This window comes from Vigna radiata, unplaced genomic scaffold, assembly GCF_000741045.1.
Source record: "Vigna radiata var. radiata cultivar VC1973A unplaced genomic scaffold, Vradiata_ver6 scaffold_161, whole genome shotgun sequence".
Lineage (NCBI taxonomy): Eukaryota > Viridiplantae > Streptophyta > Magnoliopsida > Fabales > Fabaceae > Vigna > Vigna radiata.
In genome coordinates, this window is record NW_014542362.1 from 855,382 (window position 1) to 876,735 (window position 21,354).

Sequence of the window (21,354 nt, forward strand, 5' to 3'; positions counted from 1 at the left end):
ATATAATCTATAATAATATATAATTTCTATTTCTATTTTACCCTTAATTATTTTTTACAATTAAAAAAATTATCACAATATATAAAATTATACATGCTTAATATTTCTATTTTACTCGTAGTTATATTCTAAAAATAAAAACAAACTATTAAAAAAATTAAAAGTGATGATTGAGCAATATTAATTATTTTTTTATGTAATTAAGATTATTAATATATTTTTTCTTAAAATATATAGAATCACAAAGTGTCTCTTTTTCATTAGTATTTTTAATAAAACAAAATTACTTTTTTAATTTTATAAATAAACTATCTCTCCCATATAATTAGGGTTTACAATTTATAAGAGAAACCCCTTATAATTCAAATTTTGTTTTCCCATACATCAGCTAGGAAATAATAATATAAACTTAAGCACGAACATTTTTACTTTTATTTTTATTTTATCGAATGTACCTATCTTAAGATATTGGGTCGACACTTGAACTCCAAGGTTTACGAAACTAGTTTTCCACAATATTATATAAATTTGACTACCCTAATTTTTTAATATATATTTTGAAGATTGCAATGTTACGCGTACGCGTGAAACTGAAACAAAACGTTCACCAAGCTTTATTTCATTATATAATAAAAACTCCAAATTAAAATATTTTATCAAATTATTAGTTTTTCAAATAATTTTATTTCGCATTTTTAATTTTGTATTAACGAATAAGTTTTAATTTTGCTAAAACGGATAAGAAATTAAAATAAGGTTAAATGTCACGTCATGGGTGTGCTGGTAAAGAGGCTACAAACCAGAGTCGTTCTAAAAATAAAGTGAAGAAGGAAAATCTGAAAAAAGAAAAATAGAAATAAAATAAAAGGAATTTGATTATACTTGTTCGACTCCACGTGGTTGGAAAGTGGAAACACTGTCTCTCTCTACTTCCTCTCTCTTCATCTTCATCCTATTCTTTCTTCTTCTAACATATGTATATATATATGTGAAGTGTTTCATGGTGAAGGATCCCATTACCTTTGATAACAAGTTCAAGCTAGCTACCAAGTTCAGTTTTCCTCAATCACCATCTCAAAAATCACCATTTCACTTCATGTAATATCTCATTTCCTTAACTCAACAACACTGTTCATTAAGATTCATTCTCTCATCTCATCAACCCATTACAGATTCTTTTCTTTTCTCCTTCCTGGTTTTCGAATCTTCAGGTACTCTACCACCCTCCATTTTCCTTTTGCTTTTAAGAATCTGTTTTGTTATGTATTTCTTTTTTGTGGAATGAATGGTTTGCATATCCATTTCTGCATACTGAATACGGTGCTGAATGTTTTTCTTTGGAAGCTATTCTGCTCAATCTAACTATCTGTGAAGAAAAATATAGTCTTTTTTTATTGTTGATGTCTTAGTGAAAGTTTTGGTTTTTAGATCCTTCCTATTCTTTAACTGGGTTATCTGATATGCGTTGGTTGGTTGGTTTGGAATCTGTCTAGGAGAATAAAATGGGTTTTCTGTTTACTGTGTTTGAGGTTCTTCTTTCATGTATACGAGACTGTTTTCTGTGATTTGTCTTTTAAAATGGGCGTTTGGTTGGTGGGTTTTTCGGATCCGTGATCCTTTGTTTCTGATGATTATGCAGCAGCATAAAATATGAGTTATTGTTGATGCTTTTTGTTCTTGCGCACAGAATAGTAAAAAGAATAATGCATTTTGAAATGGGTCTCAAGAATTTTTGGTTTTCTATTTTTTTTTTGTCTTGGTGGAATTGTGTGTGGCTTGATGTGAGTACGGTTTGAATTTGATGGTGTGGAACCGTTTTATTTCTTATGACTGTTTATATTGTTGATGTACTTATTCCATCTGGTTTGAAAAATTGAAAATGTATCTTTGTACTTTAATGCCGACTTTGCTATTTTCAGGTCCACGAATTGCACAAGTTTCTGCATATTGGTTTTGTTGTCATATGGGGATATCCTTCTCATGTCCATTTGCCAAGTACAATGATGTGGAAGATGGCTTAGATTCTGTGGTTGTAAAATCCATCAACTTTGGCAATGATGAAATCAAGACTCCAGTACGATCTGTTAGTTTCAAAAAAGAAGATTTAGAACCCACCATTCTGAAATCTCTAGGTTCTGGAAAGATGACAATAGAGACATCAGTGAGCTTCAAAAGAAAAGACATCGATGAAATTATCTCCACCAACACTTTGTCATTTGAAAAAGAGGAAAACATGCCTATCGCAAGGACTGGCAAAAAGATCAAAGAAATGGATGATATGCCGCTCAAGTCAGAGAATCAAGTGGAAACTATCCAATCAGCACTTCTAAATCCAAGCAGCCCCAAACACATTGCTGCGCTTAAATTGCAGAAAGTGTACAAGAGCTTTCGTACCAGAAGAAAGCTAGCAGATTGTGCAATTCTTGTTGAACAAAGCTGGTACTTATTCAATGGCCTAAAAATCTCTTTCCTTTTTCACAAAACTCAATGTGTTTCTAACATGTTTTTATCGAATCTTTGAATAGGTGGAAGCTTTTAGATTTTGCTGAACTCAAGCGCAGCTCCATATCTTTCTTTGACATTGAGAAACACGAGACTGCAGTTTCTCGTTGGTCTAGAGCAAGAACTAGAGCTGCCAAGGTACTTTAACATTATTCAGCTTTAGAAAGAAGTTTTATTTATCAGCATGGTATTGGTGATTACTGGTTAATACCTTTAATAACTACCATGCTCTAACCTTTTAGTTCAAACTTTCATGCTGGATTGAACTTGATTAAACTTTTCTTTGTCATTGCAGGTTGGGAAAGGTTTATCAAAAGACGATAAAGCTCAAAAACTTGCTTTACAGCACTGGCTTGAAGCGGTTAGTCAAACATGATTTTTCTAATTCTTTCTCTGCTCATATATTGGTTTGTTAGTCTTTCATCAATTATTAATGTTTTTCATGTGTAATAGATTGACCCACGCCATCGCTATGGACATAATCTACACTTCTATTATGATAAGTGGCTTCGGTGTCAGAGCAGAGAACCCTTCTTCTACTGGTAAGATTCTTTATAAACATTGCAACTTAAGCTAGTTTAGTATATAGATCTTAAGCCACCAGAGTTTGAAACTGATCTTGCTTGAAATTGCAGGCTAGATATAGGAGAAGGAAAGGAAGTAAATCTTGACAAGTGCCCTCGTTTCAAACTTCAACAGCAGTGTATTAAATATCTGGGTCCGGTAAGGTTTCCTCCATATATGTGAACACCTCTTGATAGATAAATTTGCTTGAGACTCTTTCATTTCAATTTTTGTTAATTATTTTGATTCTGCTTTGTTCCAGATGGAAAGATTGGCATATGAAGTTGTTGTGGAGGATGGAAAGTTCTTCTACAAGCAATCAGGAGAACTCCTTAACACAACTGGAAAAGATGCACATGCCAAGTGGATCTTTGTCCTTAGCACATCCAAGACATTGTATGTTGGCAAGAAATCAAAAGGTTCATTTCAGCATTCTAGCTTCTTGGCTGGAGGAGCTACATCATCTGCTGGGAGACTAGTGGTTGAACACGGTGTCTTGAAGGTAGAAATCCGGCCTAAAGCTTGTGTTAATTTATGAATCTTTTGATAGATTCCTACCACCATGGATAACTATTTTACTTGCTTAGCTAAAACTGATTTTGTTGTTTCTTTTCAACAGGCAGTTTGGCCACACAGTGGACATTATCGACCAACTGAAGAAAACTTTAAGGAATTTATTTCATTCCTTCAGGAGAACAATGTTAGCCTTTCAGATGTCAAGGTATAGAAATTAAAACACAGAGCCAAAGCTGTACATTATTTTACCACGCTCTAATAGTTTATGCAATGTAAGTAATTACAAGACGTGAGAGAATATCTAAGGAGATTCATTTTGTTATATGCAGATGGATTCAGTTGATGAGGCTGATGAATTACGTTCTCTGAGAAGTGGTCATCTTAGAAGCCACTCCTCTGAAGAGGACTTCACTGAGAACATGAATGGCCTGGAGATTGAAGATACCATTCTTGAAGCCTCAGCTGCAGAAGAGAAGGCCAATTTGATTCAAACTGAGAGGGCTTCAGCAGTGATGACACCTAGGCCAAGGCAATTTCAAATTCTTGGAAGAGAACTTAGCAATCTTGAAATACCAAAAAGGGGTGGTCATGTGTTTGAAGGACTAGAAAAAGAGGTAGAAGGTGTTGAAGAAAGTTGTGAAAGTTTGGAAATGGAATCTGACTCAGTTGATGAAGAAACAACAGAAGAGAAAAAGTGTTGCGATGATAATGATGTAGAAAGCATTCCACCAGAGTCCATACTGAAAAGAATAAACTCACATAAAGAAATGAAATCATATCAGCTGGGGAAGCAGCTATCATGCAAATGGACAACTGGTGCAGGACCACGCATTGGATGTGTGAGAGACTACCCTTGTGAGCTTCAGTTCCGAGCATTGGAGCAAGTTAATCTGTCTCCAAGAAGTGGATCACGCTATAAATCATCCTTCACTCCTAGAAACACCACTCTGTTGAACTCTAGTCTTTCAAATGTTGCAAGTTTATGTGGGGACACAAGTATTGAAGCACTTCACATGGCTCAAAGAGGTGAGCAGAATAGTTCAAGATCAGAATGCTCCCCTTTGTTCAGAGGAACATCAGTGATACCAGTTATTCATACTTCATGAGTGAATAGGAGACTCCATTGTTTTATTCTTTTTTACTTCATAATAGGTAACCAACAGTTGTATTTTTGTTATTCTTTCCATTGATTCACACAGCCATTCTTTTTTCACTCATGTATAGTACTATATCATAGGATCAAAATTGTAAAATTATCATGGGATCTATTTATTCTCCCATTCATTACAAAGGAAACATTCCATCTTCCACCATGGAACAACTTCATGGCTTCAAATTCAATTATATCTATTTATTTATTTTTAATATTTGAAGCTGCAACTTTATGTTATCCTTTTCCCTCAAGTTTAAGTCTAATCCAAGATTGTTCTTGTGCTGTGCTGCTGGAGGCATGTTCATGGTTTTTCTGGAAACAAAAGGTCTCTGAAGAACATGATCATACCTGCACTTCCATTATTACTAACTCTGCACCTCATACTAATAGAAAAAGATTAAAATATTCTTCTCACTGCACTATATCACTGTTTCTGCCATTGTCACTATCATGGCCATTGCAAGAAGAGAGAGAACTCATTTTGGAAAACTTGTTCCAATTTTTTTTCTGAAAAGCTCATCTTATTACTCATTTCATGTGTTCTGTAGAGTTTATTCTAAAAAACTCATTTCAGAAATATGTTCCATAAATTCTATTAATCGGGAAATCATTCCAAAATACATCTCATTTATTCAGAAAAACTTGTTCAAAATATCTTATGAAAATCTTATTTCAGAAATTATATTTCGAAAATCTTGTTTTAAAAATTATGAAAAGTTTGTTCTGAAATAATTCAGAAGTCAGTTCTACAATGATAGAATAATCCTTTTAAAAACTATAAGAGTACAGATAGAAATAATGACGGTATATGAAGAAAAGGCCCCAATTGTAAATGGACAAGTTTCCATGGACAGACAATAAAAGCCGAGAAAGAAAAAAGCACAATATGAGAAAATTTCTTTATGTTAAAGATATATTTTTTTGCAAATAATCTCTGAAAAATTACAAAAGTAGCAATACTTGTCATTCAATGTTTTTTCTCGTTTCTAGCATAGTCTTTAAAAAAAGTGAATAAATACTAATTTTAGTATTTGGTTGTGTTTTTGAAAAGTAAGTTGAAGAACTGTTTCTTAGAAAGAGAGTAAACAAAACTGTTTGACAAGTATTAACTTGAACAATATTGTTTCAGATAAGAGAAAAGATAAAGATTAATAAACTTCTACTGAAAACATAAAAGATATACAAGAAAAATAAATAAAACAGAAAACTCGTTTAATGGAATTTTAGCTTTTTTTTGATTTTCTAAATTAAATATAAGAAGTTAAATATGCGTGTATGAGGTAGTATAATTATAATTTAATTATTAAAATAAGGTTCGTTATAATTTATAAATAAATAAATAAAAACTTATAAATATACGATTAAATGACTTGTTATTTTATTTAAATATGATTATATATTAAAAGCACATTACATGGAATATCTATTTTATGTCATATAAAAAGTTTAGATTTAGGATAGGTGGATGCAACTTTTATAGAATTAAATCCTTCGATTTTTATTTATTTATATGCAACACTAACATTTCTACTTCTTTTAATTTCAACTTTTATAAACTTCAATTACATTATAGTTAATATGTTACATTTTTAAATATAACGAATATAAATTAAACGAAAAATTCTAATAGAGTTAATTAAATTTTAGAGTAAGCTATATGTATTAGGCTTGTTACGAGACTTTGAGAAAAATATTATCTAGAAAATGATATTTTAAAAGTGATAATGGTTTAAAAATAGTAAAGTTCGATTATTTTAATATTAAATGGTTTCGAGTTTCATTATTTTAAAACTCACTATCTTTATAAACTTACTTTTTTTAGAATTATCTGACTTCTCTTTATGGGTCCTCATTTCCCATTAATTTGTTTGAATATCAGATACCACCTAAGTGATCCTTGCTGCGAGATCTTCAAGTCTAATCGATCAGTTTTTCAGATAAAAGGTTTTCTGCTTCTTTCTTTGGTTAGTTTTGTTTTCCTTGCATGCTGACTCTCTTTGGATGCTATTACTTTGAAGTTTAATAGGTATAAATCTAATGTAGAGTTGAAAGTAGAAAATGAAGAGTGTTGTTGGATTGACTTTTAGTCTAACTTAAGGTTTTGATAGGTGAATTTCTAGAAGATGGACTTTGGAGAGATAACTTGTAAGACCCGAGAGAAATGTAATAATTAGGAAAAAATGATTTTGAGACTTGAGGATTATTGTTTGGTAATTGGGCTTAATGTTTAGATGTTGCTTAAAATTATAATTGATATGCTTATTATTTAATGTTATTATTGATAAAGTGTTACAAATGATTGATATGTTATTAAATTGGTGATTTGTGTGTATTTGATACTACCAATATGATGTGTTGGTTTGATGGTAGGAAGGGTAGTTTAGGATTGAATGAGTGTGTGTTCAATTCTAAGGAGAAAGAAAGTTAATGAAAACCTTTGTTTTATTTGTAATTTGCTTAGGGTCAAAATTGTCTTTTACTTTTATTTAATTAGTGTGGAAATTAAATAAATGTGTTTTTAAAATATAATAAAAGAAAGTAGGAAGTAAAAGTGTGTGAACTATATTAAATAAAATAAAAGATAGATAGTGGAACGTGAGATAGAAGGAGAATAAATATTTAGATAGAATTAGTTTTTAAAATATATTTTATAAGTGAGAAAATATTAAAGATAGAGTTGGGTTGATTTATAAATATTAAAATATAGAGAGAGATGAGGTATTTGTATTTAGAAACCCTAGAAACTCTAAATCAAAGAGAGAAGCATATGAGAGAGACGTTGGGAGAGAAGAGAAAGAGCAACAAAAATCCTAAGTGTAAGGGAAGATTTGTGGTATTTTTGTAGTATAGATAAGGCCCTAACATTGACCAAGGTATGAAAAAACTTACCTTTATTTGTTTTCTTGTTGTTTGTATGATGAATAGGGTTTGCTCTTGATTATTTTGAAAGTTAATGTTGTTTTGATACAGGTGTATGAATGAGAATATGTTCTGCATGATGATAGGGTTATATAATGTTTGTGTTGGGTTATCCCATAATAGGTATTGATGCTTTAAGGGGGAATAAAGTCATGATGTTTGGGGGACCATGCAAATATATGTTATAAAGATGATATGATAATCATATGTAGAATATTGTGTTTGTTTGAGTTATAATTTACATAATGATGAGTTTTGGATGATCCAAGTGATTTAATGTATGTATTAGAGATTTGTATGTAAGGGTGTATGAGGTCTGAATACATGCATGATATATTGGGTTTGATTTCTCGTGATCTAGGCTTGATGTATGTATGTTTTGAACACTTGAATCCTGTCCAGGATATGTTTCGATTTGACAATAATCAATATCAGTCATAATCGATTATTTACGCATTGGTTTTGAGTATGATTTCGGGAATAATCGATTTTCTGGGATGAAAATCAATTATCCTTTCATATGTGATGAATCTAAAAATTTGTTGTATCAGAACCATTGAGATAATCGATTATCTTAAGTGATAATTGATTATTATAGGGTATTTTGTGTAAATGTGAGCGTTTCGGGAACAATCGATTATCACGTATGATAATCAATTGTATTTTTGCTGGAAAAGTGCATTTTGATAAAGAATGGACGGGGACCAAGCTTGAGGAGCTGTAGAATGTGATAATAAAAAGATAATGAGATTAATGGTTATGTTTAGGGTGAGATTTGACCTGTCGTTGAGGTTGGAGCATGAGTGAGTGTTAGAATGTACTTGAGTATGTCGTTGGTGAGCATGTGATAGATAGGTCTACTAGCTATACCTAGTAAATCATGATTCTATCTACGGATAAGTGCTTCCTTTTGCCTTGTGTGCATAAGAAGGGTTGTTTGGGTATTGAACCTTTCTTGTGTGGGGGTGATGGTGTTTTCCTTGTCCTTGTGTGGTAGGATTACATGTTCCTTAGCTGGATTGCGGGACTACTCGAGTATATCCATAGGGGAGGCTACAAATTGATTTGTAGGAGCGGCTACAGATGGGTGAGGTAAGGTACAAGAGTGGGACAAACTCTTTCCACTATGGTGTTCATGGTACGATGATGCTTATGGTGTTATTCATGACTAAGATAATCATGATGGTGATGTATCTATGATGATGAACATGGTATTGAAGATGCTCCAAGTGATGCTATGTGAGTAGTGGTGTCACTTTAACAGTTATAATATGTAATTAGTATATACGCTAATGAATGGATAAACTAGGGGTCTATGTGTGAGATGTTAGTAATGACTCCAAGGGTCAAGTAATCAAGGATTGAAGATTGAAGATCGAGGATCGAGAACTGAGTAATTCATTGTGATTAAGTTGTCATGTTAGAGGATTAAAAGTATTATTACTATTACCATTGGGTATAGGGTGGTTTATGGTTGATATATGTAGTGTGTTTATATCTTATTATTATTATGATTATTTATCACTAGCTTACCTCATATGTGTTTGTGTGTTGTGAATGAAATTATTGACGATGATCGTATAATGTGTTATATGTGAGTAGATGATGTTGCAAATGGTGCTAAGGCATGATAGATTTGAAAGATTACGGGGGACAAACTTGGGATTTTTATTTAAAGTTATTGCGTTTGAACTTTAGGGCAATGTAATTGGAGTTATTTTATTTCCTTCATTATTTTCATTATACAAGTATTTTGGAACTATTATCTTTTGAATAAATTATGTACGTTTAAATGTTGAGATTTTGAAAATACATTTCCGTGCTATGACAAAGTTTTGAAATTTACCGGTTTTTGAATAACCCGTGACACCTTGGAAATCTAGGCGTTACATAACTAATGTTTGAGGTATGTTTTTAGATCATTTTAAACTTGTTTGGAACCTTAATTAACCATAATTTTGAACTTGTGATGGTAAGTAGTTAATATGTTGAGTTTTATAAGTTACTTTTAGTCCATTTGTTTTGGGGTTTTAATAAGTGACATCTTGGAGGAATGGTTTTATAAGTAAAGTTGTTGTTTGGTATTTATCTTGAGGTCACTTAGGACTTAGTTGGTTAGTTTGTGTATTGAAAATATGGTTTAAAGCATTAGAATTTTAATTCATGAGTTATGAGTTATAGGTTGATCGGTTGAACCTTGATTCTGGACCAAATCACCAAATTGGTATCTAATTCAAGTTATAAATCTGTTTTTGAATCATTTCCAATGTCTAGGATGTAATTTTGATAATTTGGATAGGTATTGAGGGAAACTAAAGCTAGTCTTCAGTTTGTTGCGTTATGGTATGGCATTGAGCAACCCTTTATGGCACTTAAGGCTGCTAAAATAGAGAGCCTCTGTGCTCTAGGGCGCTGAGTGCTCCTTTTTGGATTGAACGCCACTTTTCCAGTGGATTTTGGGCACTAAGAGAAGGGATATACTCGCTAGGCAAGTGTAGCATTGGGCACCCTGTGTTCAATTTTATTTTGTGTCTTCTTTTCTCTTATTCCTTGTTAGGTTTAAGTTGTATCAGTACTTTGATACATGTTTGGCACTATCTATTGAATTGTATGATGTATGATGAGGATGAGTAGGTATTGATAATGTGCATGGAAGATCGATGTAATTCCATGACTCCCATGGAGAGATTCCATGGTGGTGCCCTTTAGTGTATGTATTGATGTAGGGACTTACCCTTGGAAGTTATCTTGACGCTCCAATAATCACTCAATCTTAGGTAGAGAAGGAGATTATGTGGTGATTAGTAGTAAAAGGTCTTAGTCTATGGTCTGGTATTTTGGTATCTCTTTGTCCATAAACTGTTCGCAAACTAATCTTATGTGATAGCTTGAGAGGGGGGGGGGGGGGTGGACAACTTTTCCACCACTACAAGTGTACAACTTATCATAGTCTGACATCGATTTATATATCTGGATTTGGTGATGTCTAGAATTTATCTATATGTTTAGGTTTTATTTAGTTTAGAAATGAATTGTGTTATATGATGTTTTATATTTACATTATTTGATTCTTTTATAATATTAGCTTACTCTTTTGTCTTAGCCTATTCATGTGTGTTTGTTTTCTCTTTTGCAATGATCATCTTAAATGATGTGAGCTTAGGGGGAATGTCCTTCCATTAATCAGGTGTAAACCTTGTCCTAAAGAAATCTCTAGGTTTCCTTGTTAGATCTCATCCTTGTAACATTTTATTTAATAGTTTTATAGTATTAAAATGGATATTACATATTGCAACATATTTTAAAATCTCGTCTTAAAATTTTTGTAAAGACCTAGAAAATAAATAAGAATAGTAGTTGTCTTAAAAAGACGATGCTAAATTATTTTATTACTAAAAGTTAAACTATAAATGATATTTTTTATTAACTAAGTTTTATTTATAAGAACCATTTCCCTACAAATTTTTTATAAAACTTTTCTCTTGATCTCTTACTCTATTATTCATCTATTTGAATATTGGAGCACACCACAAAATTCCTAGTGTTGAGGTTTAAAATCCTACCTTTATCATAATTTTGAACAGAGTGAGTTCATTTGTTTTGTTCTTCTTTTGAGTATGATTAGTAAATCTATTGCATGAGAGGTTATAAGGGTTTGTATGTGATGTTAAAGAGTTCAAGGCGAATGTATGTTCAATTAGGATTGTAAGGGTGTGTTCTCATTGTTTATTAGAGTTCTTTGTGTGCAAGTAGACCATCCTGTGTGAAACACCTTTTTAGTTTAGGAGCATCCATCCATGCAATAGAAGCTAGTATTATTTTTGTACAATTTGATTTACCTTGTTTAAATTGTGTGTATGTTGATCTTTGATGGAATGCATAGATTGTTTGGTTTTAAATTGCTTGATTTATTAATCATGTATTGAACATGGTTGTGGTAAATTTGTTATTTAATTAGTGAAAATTGAGGATAAATATGAGTTTGTATCCTTGGCTACTTACGGTTCGTTTTAAAGAGTTTTGATGATGATGATGACTCATGAAGAGCTGTTGAAGACTTAAAGAATGCTTGAATACAATAAAGATTTAAGAGTTTAGTTGTTGAAATCTTGTAATCTATGTATATTGTATAAATTAGTAGGTTAAGAGTTAAAAGGTAACCCAAACAAGAAAACACACAGGAAAAGTTTTATTTATCAAAAAAACCTCTATGATAATCGATTTATCATAAAAACCTTTATCGATTATCCAATTAAAATCAAGTTTTTCAAAAGAGTATATGTGATAATCGATTATAAGTGTTAGTAATTAGTTATCACAATGAGAAAATATTTTTTTGAAAAAGTTTATGTGATAATCAATTATCAGTGGCAGTTGCGATCAAACTCTTCAGGTTTTTGGCTTAATTTTCAAAACATAGAGTTTATATATTTTAGCGAAACCTACTTTCCAAAATAACTTTTTCACTCAGAAATTTAGAGTTGTGACTACTAGATAAACTCTTTGTGGTTGTGAAAAAGGGCTTTGAAAAACCTAGTGTGGGTAGAGCGATAACTTTCACTAAATGTATCTTGAGTGATTGGGTGTTGTTGATAGTGATAGGAAAAGTTTTCATTCTTTGTATGATTCAAAGGAGGTGTTTTCATTCCTTATGCGATTTTAGGAATGTGTTGTTCATCTCTTGTGCCTTCAAGAAAGGTTTTCTAGTCTTAAAATTTATTTTTTATGATTTTAAGTTGTGGTTATTTTTGAGTGGTTGGCTTAAGAGATTAACAATTAGACGTATGATCTTTTGATCCGAACTAGTATAAAATTATCTATGCAAATCTCTCTTTTCCTATACGCTTTATTTCTCTAGTTGTTATTTAAAAGGAATCAATTTTAATTGTCAAACCAGTTCATAAAAAAGGAAAAACTTTTAAAAGCACAATTGTATTAAAGAAACTAATTCACTTCCTTTTGATTTTTGTTCAAATGTGAATATTATGCTATGCGATTCTAACAAAATACTTATTAAAGCCAATGGTATAATGTGATATGCAAAGTTATGTTTCTAGTTTATGCAAATTTGTTGGGCAAGTGAAACCTCTGAGCGAGCGTTGAAAGTAAGATTAAAGAGAACTTCAAGACCTTTCACTTGCTAGACAAGCTAAAGTTCACTGGACAAGCTTGATTTAAATAAGTTCCCAAGGCCCGAGTTGTTGGGCTAGTGAATGGGTCATCGAGAGAGAGTGAAATTCAAGTTTTGGCAGATGTAAGGGAGGTTGGTCGCTAAGCGAGTCTGCCTTCGCTGAGTGAATTCATATGTATTTGGTTCCAATGCTTGGCTCGTTGGGTGAGTCACATGGTCGTTGAGCGAGTACATTCCAAGGGGTAACTCGTTAGTGAGCAAGTGTACTCGGTAAGTAGGTTTGTGAATTGTTTTATGGGGTATTGTTTGGAATGTCGTATTCAACTGATAATGTATGATTTATATGTGAAAAAGAAAAGGCATATTTTGTGTGAATGTTGCATCTAGTTGAAATTTTATGATGGTTTCATATAAACAATATGGAGAGGGTAGTGATTCCTAAGGTGGGAATGCTACTATGTTTGGCGATATATGGAGTGAACTGATGTTAAAGTTAAAGTGAGATTATCCTAATTCTACTACGTATTTGACCATGTAAAAAAATATATTTAGGATGAGATTGTAAAAAAATGTTCTTATTTATAGATTTGGTAAAGTGGGTCAAATCATCATAATATAATTATAACCCTTGTGAGACAGGAATAAGTATGGCAAGTGCATAGTCTCAGATTTATTGAATACATTAAGTTTTTCAGATATTGTGCCACATGTATATTTGTGTATGAAAGAGCAATGAGACTTTTGTATTTGTGATATTCATGGTTATTAAATGTAATGTGTGGTTTGTGTAATGATATGTGATTTCTTTTTTTAATGTTTAGAACATCAAAAATTATAGTATGATTTAAATTTATACTAGCTTACCTTCATATTATTGATGAATGATTAGAGTATAATTATTACATAAACATATAATTTTTATATTATATAGATCTTCTATTTATTAAAAATATAATATATATTATATGAAATTATCTTGAGTCACAATAACACTTAATAGTATAAATATGTTAAGTCTATACATTATAAATTTACTTTTTATTAATTTTGGAAAATTTATTAATATTCTAAATTATAATGGAATGATAACTTTGAATTTAATCATGAAAACCCAGTTTTACCATGAGAAATATATTTCTTAATTCGAAACATTGTATTATTTTAAATATGATTATAAAAGTATTAAATAGATTTGTGAGCCACATTACTGAAATTTTATTTTTAAATAGACATTTTTTATAAAGTATACAAAGGTACATATGGATTTGGATAAATTATTCTTTAAACACAATAAAATATCTCAAATTTTATGTTTTTAAAGAGTCAAATAATTTATCATTTTAAAATATAGTTTTTAACAAAATAATGAAAGAAATTAAATAATAATTACATTATTAATTTATAATTTTGGCTAGATTGTATGTATAAAAGTTCTCTCAATTAGTCCCTAAGAGATCAAGATGAGAAATTGCAATTGATCAAATTTTATATAATAAAAAATACCTTGGAGATCTGTTTGGAATATATTCTGTCACCAATGAGTCCACCAAATGAAAATTCACATGTGAATTCAGTATGAAAAAGACAATAATACTCTTTGGTTTCAGATAATTTGATTTTAAGAGAAGTTGAGATTAATATGTTGATAATTTTTTATTTTTCTTAAAATACGTATTTATATTTACAGTGAATTTATGGAACTATTTATATTTGAAATATATTTGGAAGAAGAACTTTTATATTATTTTGTTGAAGAGTAATTATTTTTTAATTTATTATGGTTTTTTTATTAATGAGTAAATTTATAAAGTTTTTGAAAAAGATGACATTTTTTCATTTATGTACTATTTTTCACTTTAATTTTTTTTTATGTTTTTTTTTTCTGACAAAATTTTTATAATAATAAATTAATTAATTTAACTTTTATTTATAAAAAAAATAATATATGTAATTTTAATATTTTATTTCTATATATTTATTTAGATGTTCTTATAATAGATATAATTTATCTATATATTATAAATCATAAATTTAGTGTAATTTTATATTTTATTTTTTATATATATTTTATTTTAATAAATTTTCAGGTGATATGAAATTATTGATAGATTGTGTGATGTCAAAATTCACATGTCTAGTATGATATTATTTAAAAAAAAGTTTAATAATAATTTTTCTTTTTCAAAATACAATTATCATTTACATTTTTTCCGGTTTTAAATTTTTGTATTTTCTAATGTATTTAAGCTAACCTATATTTATAAAAAGTACCATAACTCTGGCATAAATGTTTTATGTAGATTTTTTGTTTTCTTTTATAAGATTGTGATAGTATTACATTATTATAAGATAAGATAATGTGATAATTAAAAAATAATATCATTCCGTTGTATGATAAAAAAAATATGGAAATTATTATTATTATTATTATTATTATTATTATTATTATTATTATGATTTATTAAGTTTTAATTTTTTTATAAATTTATGAATTTTTAATTTATTTGTTATTACTTAATATTCAATATTTTTATATTATTTAAAATTGAATATGTAATGTTTAATATTTTTTATTAATTAGATAATATGAGTTTTACTGGTCCTATCATCTTATTTCTTGTCTTTAGGTATCAAGTTGAGATTAATACAAAATCAACATATAAAGATAAGAAAGCAAGATAATTATAATCAAGTTATCCAATCAAAGAAAAATTTAAATATTACAGAATTAATTAAAAAATATGAAAATTTTGAGTATCTAGTGATACATAAATTCATAAACTTAATTATTATATAATTATTATTATCACAATATAATAACGGAAGATGAGGACACAAGAAAAGGCCAACTGAAATAAGTTTATAGCTACATAAATGTGCTTTTAAATTCCATTTAAATCGAATCAGGAATTGGAAAATTCTGGTCTCTATTCTCAATTTTAAAACTAAAGGAACCCTTTTTATTTTGCTGTTCATCGCTAATCTCTGATCTCTAATAGTTGTATTCTCCACCGCCACTTTCAGGTTAACCCATACTCTTTTACTCTCTCATTCTACAAATTAATATTATTCATTTTTTCTAGTTGTTTGTTTTGATCTTCTATTCCTCTCTGATGCTGCCTAAACAAATTAGGTCAGAGTTTGGTTCGATTCTTTATGCTAGATCAATTGCTGTCAAATTTTGAGCGTATTTGTCTGATTAATCAATTCAATTGCAACATGCAATCTTGAAACATTTTTATAGCATATTTCTTTTTAATTTCATTTTTGTTCAATTCTGTTTCGTCGTTAATGTGCTTTTGCGTTCTTAACATAAGATTTTTAAGCTGTTACTTAGTTAGAGTCTGAATCGCTAACTGTGGTTCTTACTTCCCAAAGGCAATCAATAAAACCCAATTGATTGAATTTCTTTGTAATGGATTAATACTTCCAATTTCATCATGGCTTCTCAGCAAATAATCTTAATGATGCAACTGGTACCGAGAATTAAAGAATCTCATGTCCTAACACTAAAGCTACTCCGTATTAGAAGGGTCCCGAAAGGCACTTTACATTGTAAATGTCCTTATGTTTAAAGAATACATTGTGTGGAAAACATGGATGTAAGGATAACAGAGGATCGGTGCCAGTAACATGCATGTTAGTACTGTTGTCCCCAAGTAAGAATGTGATCCTAGAGAGAGTTATCAATTTTGTGTCTGTACTTTGTCAAGAGTAAACTTTTGGTGGTTGGAAGACTAAAGTGTGGAAGTTAAAAAAAATGATTATTTGGGAAAGCACAACAGAAGTTCAAACTTTCATATTTGAGTTGGCTGAGAAGTGAGAAATTTATAGAATAAAATAATATAGGAGATTTAATTTTCTTAACTAAAGTTAAAGACACCAAAAAAACCTGCCGAAGACATTAGGGCAACACTAGAATGGTTCATCGGATTACTGTAATAAAAACATGTGAATATCAGTTGTCTAACTTGATAAAGGGATGCTAAAACAATAACTAGTTGTTGGTCTCTGGGACCCTTATCAGCACAAGTCTTAGAGCTATGTTAGTTGAACATCATACTCTTTTGCATCTATTGTGATGTTATTATTCTGGATTTGTTAGTTTTGGGAAAAATAACAGTATATAGTCAAATATTTATTTTGTTTTCTTTTTGTATTGTTAACTCATTCAGTATGGTGTGTACTTTGAGGTATTAAAAATCCCTAGTGCCTGTTGGTTATTTTCTGCCTTGGACTTCCTTTGTGCCAGTTCCTATATAGCTCAAGCTTCTACCAAATTCAAAGTCTCAATAAAATTATGCTTATGAATAAACTATATTATTGAATTGGGTATATGCAATTCTATATGCAATTCCGAACGACTGTAAAGGCTAGGAAAAATCATCTAAGAGAGGGAAAGACTGTAAAGGCTAGGAAAAAACATCTAAGAGAGGGAACCGCCAAATTGTTAATATTGGGGTCCAGGGGAGTTGGAGAGTAACCATTGGACCTAGCAATAGACTACAGGAGTGAACATGAAATGACATCCACTTTTCACCCAAAACCTTAAGAAATTGGGTATAGGGGTCTGTTTTCTTATATTATCTTCATCTGACCCATTCTTAAACTATGTTGGACTTCAAACAAGCTCTTGAATTTCCAACATTTGTTTATTTCTGAAGCCTTGTTTTCGGTTGGTGTTGATAGCTTTTCCTCCCTTTTTTCCTGTTTTTGCCATGATAGATCAATAACTAGATGAAGCCATTATAGTATATCAAATAATAGTTTTATAGGGGTATGCAGAATTGTTTTAGAAGAATGCTGAGTGTTGTTTGTGTCTTTTTTATGTAATAAACAATGATCTTTTTTTTTTCTTGTCTTGGGTATATTGTTTTTTGTCATGAGAAATGTGAAAGCTGCTTGTTGCTGTATGTTGTCATACCAATTCATCTATTGCAGAGCCACTAGTTCTTAAGCTTTGGTTTTCTTCCTTTGATTCTCACTTCAATATTTTCCACAGAATATCTATTGTTCAGTATACCTTGTAAAATTAAATTTTGAGGCTTTTGTTGGAGACATGCATTAGCAGTAGATATCTCTAGTACATAATCAAATTTCAGGATCTCCAAGTGCACTTTGAAATTGTAGTAAAAGTTTGAACTTATGCTTCTTTCCTCGGAAAAATAGTTTATGGGTGGGATGCTGGAACCTGAATGGTTTTTTCCTTGTGGATCTATGTATTTTTTGCTAATGTTTCTGCTTCAGATGACACGGTGCTCTTCAGTATTAAGTATTTATTAACAAAAATAAGTTCTTTAGTCTGTTTTAATTGGTGTGTAATTGTAGTTAATACAAGTTCCCTGGCATAATTTTTGATCAAGTATTTATTATATGTTCTGTTTATAACTTTAATATGCTATTCATTCGTGTTTGTGAAATATGACGGAATTATGGGCATGTACAGCTTGTTAATGTATAAAGTTGCATTAATATTGATAAGAAAAATGAAGAGTTTTAACTTTTTGATTCATGAGATTTACTGGAAAACTCAATTGTGTGATATCTTCTGATGTTTTATGTACCTTCTCATTTCTTTGAAATTTATAAAATTTTATGCATTTGACTTTTTGTTTAATTTATGTCGTATCAAACTCTACTAAGTTTTTGTCTTTCTCCTGAAAGAGTATCTGCGGCAACTGACATTTTGGGCAGTAGTAGTCAATATTCTGAAATTTTAAAATGTTACGATTGTCTTTAATGTTGTCAGTGACAAGCATGGTATCCTCTTTTAGTGTGTGTTTACAAAATAGATTTGATTATGAAGTGATATCTTAATGAAACAGATACACGATGCCACATACATTATTGTTTTAGATCAATGGTCATTGGTGGTGTCAATTTGCACCTTTTCTAGGTCCAACTAATCGTGTAAATGGACGCAATCTTCAAAATCGTAATATTTGTCAATACGAATCAATCTTGTAAACAAATAGTGGTTGGATAAGAGGTAGAGAATTCTAATGATGTGAAGAGTGGATCTTTTCAAAATAAAGGAGCTTATTATGCTTTAATTATTGAATTACAATTGGTATTTCTTTACGTAATCCATTTACTTTTTGATTGTTTGAAATGTTACAGATCTTGTGTTTAGCTATCTTGAATTTCAAAATGCCAAAAGTTAGAAGAGTGAAGTCCCCATCTACTGATTGCAATCGATCATTTCCTTACCCATCCACCTCCAGAAATATTGAGATGCGTAAGCCTACGAATTTGTCCGGATCAGTTGATGAAATGAAAGAATGGGAAGAAGCTAGATGTCCTATTTGCATGGAACCTCCACATAATGGTGTTCTTTTGAAATGTTCTTCCCACGAGAAGGGCTGCCGTCCTTATATGTGCAATACCAGTTACCGCCACTCCAACTGCCTTGACCAGTTTTGCAAGTCCTTTGCTTCTCATCTCTCATCAGAAGTACTGGAAGAAATTCCTGCCGCAAGCAGAGTATCTCATGGTCGAGAAGTTCAGCCAGAGCCTGGGCACCCATCTCATCTTGGGAGCCAGTTAAAACCAAAGCTCATTTGCCCTCTTTGCCGAGGAGAAATATATGGATATATGCTTTTGGATCCCGCTCGAAGCTACATGAATTCAAAACCAAGGAGTTGTTCTTCTGAAACATGTGAATTCCAGGGGACATACCCAGAACTCAGGAAGCATGCTAGGTCCGAGCATCCTTCTGTTCGGCCATCGGATGTGGATCCCTCGCGTCAGTGCGATTGGTTAAGGATGGAACAAGAAAGGAGTTTGGAAGATCTTTTTAGCTCAATCCATTCAAGTTCTGGTGTTGAATACAATAGAAATGCCATTTTGACGGGGGGTTTTGCTGACTTGATGTCCTCATTCTTGTATGAAATCTTTATCTCTATTGAAGATGTTAGCCGAATGGCTAGTTTGATTACTAATTCCAGACACAGAGTGCCATTATATGACAGAAGGTCTGGAATAACGCACAGGGTATCAAATCATACACAGGCAAATCAATCGGCTAGATGGAGATCCAATTTACCTTCAGTACATCAACTGGAGAGAATTGCTAGGAGTAGTAGAGTGAGAACGAATGTTCCAATTCTATCATCCCGTGATCTGGAGGCAGAGGCTAATCGAACTGCCAGATGGAGGACAAATTTATCATCTTTAAGAACACCTCGTGAGGAGCATCAGTTTTATAGAGACCTCAGTTCTGAGGTCACATCGTCAACAAGGATGCCTCGGACCTCACAAGGTACTCAGACTAATCACCAGAGCGACATTTCTTCATCTGGAAGGATCCCAGGTCGTCAATTACGTTGGCGTGATCAAAGATGGTCCACCAACAACAACTACTACCAACGATGAGTGCCAATAGATACCAAACTCTTTCATATATATATATATATGTACTTCTGCTATCTATATATGCTCATGGAGATACCCATCTATCATTAAACTCGTTTTATTAGATATTTGGTTCAATGAAATCCTTTTATTTGAGTTTCTTAAATTAGATCGGTAGCAGTTACAAAATATTAATCTAAATTCTAGATACTATCTTGCCCCTCAACTATCATTCTAAATTCTAGACACCAACATAATTTAATTCTCTTCTGACACTTGTCTTATTACCTCAATTTATAGCAGCATCATTTGTCACATCTAGCATGATGTTGTCTCGTCCAATAATTTGCTTGAAAAACCTGTAATTGCATCATTTGTTTCAATGGATTTTAAGAACATATCTTCACTTTAATTGGTATAATCACATGTCTAAAGTGAAATCCCATATTTATTATCCACTTGCATATTTTTTTGAACTTTTTTTCGGGAAGTTGTCAATTACCTTTTTTTTCTAAAAGAATCCTCTCCAATTATGAGTTAGGTGATTTGAAACTGCATTTGTTCTTCAATAACTTTTCATGGTTTGGATAACAAGTGAAATTTGACCAAATTTAGTAGAAGGTAACCAATCCATGTATGCATTTGCCAATTTCTTGAATGATGTCATCTTCTATCATTTTAACCTTTCATTCATATTTTTGAATTAATAGTAATTAAAATATTCTGTCTAAAAGGAGTAAAATAAAATTTCAATTACCCTAATGTATGTGTTTTTCTTTAATAATGCTTAGCCAACTAAAAATGAAACAAACATTTATATTAAAATTTTCAAATTCCCCAAACACAATGAGTAGAAGAGATAGCCAATAATCTTTTCAAGTCCCCTACGTGCTTCTTTGTTAACAATAATTTCATTCAATCTATTTTGATTTTTGAATTCTTCTTAATAGGTATAATAAATTCTCTCTTTTATCCATTTCTTTATTCCATTAAATGCCTTGCTAAATACTCATTATATCAAAATTTTAGAGACGTAAATTTTCTAATCGGATGAGTTAATGTTGAGCATTCAATTGTGTTTTTGGAATTACGTAGTTTACAAAATTTAAGTAATAAAAGAAATTTAGTATGCTCCACACAATCACACAATATATGTTATTTCTAAACAATAACATAAACGTGTTTGGTGTCATTTGAATTTTATTTTTGTTAATAA

At 31.0% G+C, this 21,354-nt stretch overlaps 2 protein-coding genes across 3 annotated transcripts; both read left to right on the forward strand.

Moving 5' to 3' along the window:
* Positions 1-918: 918 nt before the first annotated feature.
* LOC106779782 (IQ domain-containing protein IQM2) lies at positions 919-4,878 on the forward strand. The gene is made up of 9 exons (XM_014667976.2): positions 919-1,211; positions 1,920-2,439; positions 2,526-2,640; positions 2,798-2,863; positions 2,956-3,044; positions 3,138-3,225; positions 3,329-3,568; positions 3,686-3,787; positions 3,912-4,878. The coding sequence occupies exons 2-9, from the start codon at positions 1,964-1,966 to the stop codon at positions 4,686-4,688; spliced, it is 1,953 nt and encodes a 650-aa protein (XP_014523462.1). The 5' UTR covers positions 919-1,211; positions 1,920-1,963; the 3' UTR covers positions 4,689-4,878.
* Positions 4,879-15,670: 10,792 nt separating this feature from the next.
* On the forward strand, positions 15,671-20,304 carry LOC106779751. 2 transcript variants are annotated; one of them, XM_014667939.2, is made up of 2 exons: positions 15,671-15,809; positions 18,906-20,304. In XM_014667939.2, exon 2 carries the CDS (start codon positions 18,936-18,938, stop codon positions 20,157-20,159), a length of 1,224 nt encoding a protein of 407 aa, XP_014523425.1. In that variant the 5' UTR covers positions 15,671-15,809; positions 18,906-18,935; the 3' UTR covers positions 20,160-20,304. The 2 variants fall into 2 exon arrangements, with proteins under 2 accessions (XP_014523425.1, XP_014523426.1); XM_014667940.2 differs by lacking the exon at positions 15,671-15,809 and adding an exon at positions 15,815-15,918.
* The last annotated feature ends 1,050 nt before the right edge of the window (positions 20,305-21,354 follow it).

Bases quoted from the DNA above. Each gene is read 5' to 3' on its own strand.
- LOC106779782 (XM_014667976.2), top strand. From the start codon at position 1,964: ATGGGGATATCCTTCTCATGTCCATTTGCCAAGTACAATGATGTGGAA. The intron at 2,641-2,797 runs GTACTTTAACAT...TTGTCATTGCAG, and splicing joins CAAGAACTAGAGCTGCCAAG to GTTGGGAAAGGTTTATCAAA. The intron at 3,226-3,328 runs GTAAGGTTTCCT...GCTTTGTTCCAG, and splicing joins GTATTAAATATCTGGGTCCG to ATGGAAAGATTGGCATATGA.
- LOC106779751 (XM_014667939.2), top strand. From the start codon at position 18,936: ATGCCAAAAGTTAGAAGAGTGAAGTCCCCATCTACTGATTGCAATCGA.